Raw genomic sequence first — 1,156 nt, forward strand, 5'->3', positions numbered from 1 at the left:
TGTCCTAAGGCAGCGCTTGGCCAAAACAAAATCTTGTTTAATCCAACCCCTAAAGTTTAATAAAATTATTGATATCTAATTTTATTTTGAACATACACGAATTCGAAGTCATGTATATTATGTACAGTGTCCAAAAAACGTTCTCTAAGACAGATTCGTTAAATCAAAGAAATTATCATAACTGATCTATAAAATTAATCAATTAATGAAATTACTCAAAATTTCTGTCAAAGGTAAAATGAGTAAACATAAAAAATATAAATTGATATTAAACATATGTGCAGAGCATTATTGCTTTTCAACGATACCATTTGTTCAGAAGTTAAAAAGGTAAAAGTAAAGGGTGCAGGGGGATATATTTTATTTATTATTAACTATAAGCTGAGAGGCCCGGCGTTGCCCGTGGAAAAAAGAGAACATTTAAAAAAAAGAAAAAAATTACGATTTTTTAGCCTGTAACACCCCCTGGCAAACAATGAGTGTCCACAAAAAATTTCATCCCAATAGGTCCAGTAGTCTATAGGCATGCATATATATATATACAAATGTCTTGTTTTATTATATAAGATAGAAGGAGTTTCNTAGGAAATTACCCTTACGTGTCCCGAGAGTCCCGATATCCCAGTCATATGTTTTAGACTCAAAAGATTACAAAATAAAAAATGAAAATAATTTACGAAATATTTTCCTTGTGAACGATTAAAGTACGTTTCTTCTGGCTGGTTGGTTCTGCTGCAGACATATTCCACTCTTGTAATTTAGTATCATAGCAACATTTATACAAAATCAACTCATACCACAAAAATGGAGAAACTCAAGAAAACAAAAACTAAACAAAATCTGAAAAGAAAATTATGATTATAAAATGGCTGCACTTGAAGAATACATTAGCAATTACGCGTATCGATATCACTGTTCACTAAATACAATCTTTCGATCTTACTAAATTTACAACTTTTTAGTCTAGATATATATTCTGAATAAACAGATTTTAGTTGGACCTATATTCTCCATCTTGTAGGAAGGATGTCTGTATCTCTATTTGACGTCATTTCTAGTGTACACTTCAGGCCCTGAGACTGCACCTTCGCGCAGGCGCAGAAAATAATTTTCAGAGAAAGATAGATAGATAGATAAATAGATGGACAGATATATA

At 31.3% G+C, this 1,156-nt stretch overlaps 1 protein-coding gene across 1 annotated transcript in view; it reads right to left on the bottom strand.

The window, feature by feature from the left end:
* LOC111718128 (rho guanine nucleotide exchange factor 11) overlaps window positions 1-872 on the bottom strand; it is a gene marked incomplete in the record, with an annotated part of 7,728 nt that extends 6,856 nt beyond the window's left edge. The window contains 1 exon segment of the mRNA XM_023493636.1: window positions 687-872. Coding sequence (XP_023349404.1) covers window positions 687-742 — 56 coding nt within the window.
* Window positions 873-1,156: the final 284 nt, after the last annotated feature.

The sequence above is a fragment of the Eurytemora carolleeae genome, unplaced genomic scaffold (genome assembly GCF_000591075.1).
Source record: "Eurytemora carolleeae unplaced genomic scaffold, Eaff_2.0 scaffold1232, whole genome shotgun sequence".
Classification (NCBI taxonomy): domain Eukaryota; kingdom Metazoa; phylum Arthropoda; class Copepoda; order Calanoida; family Temoridae; genus Eurytemora; species Eurytemora carolleeae.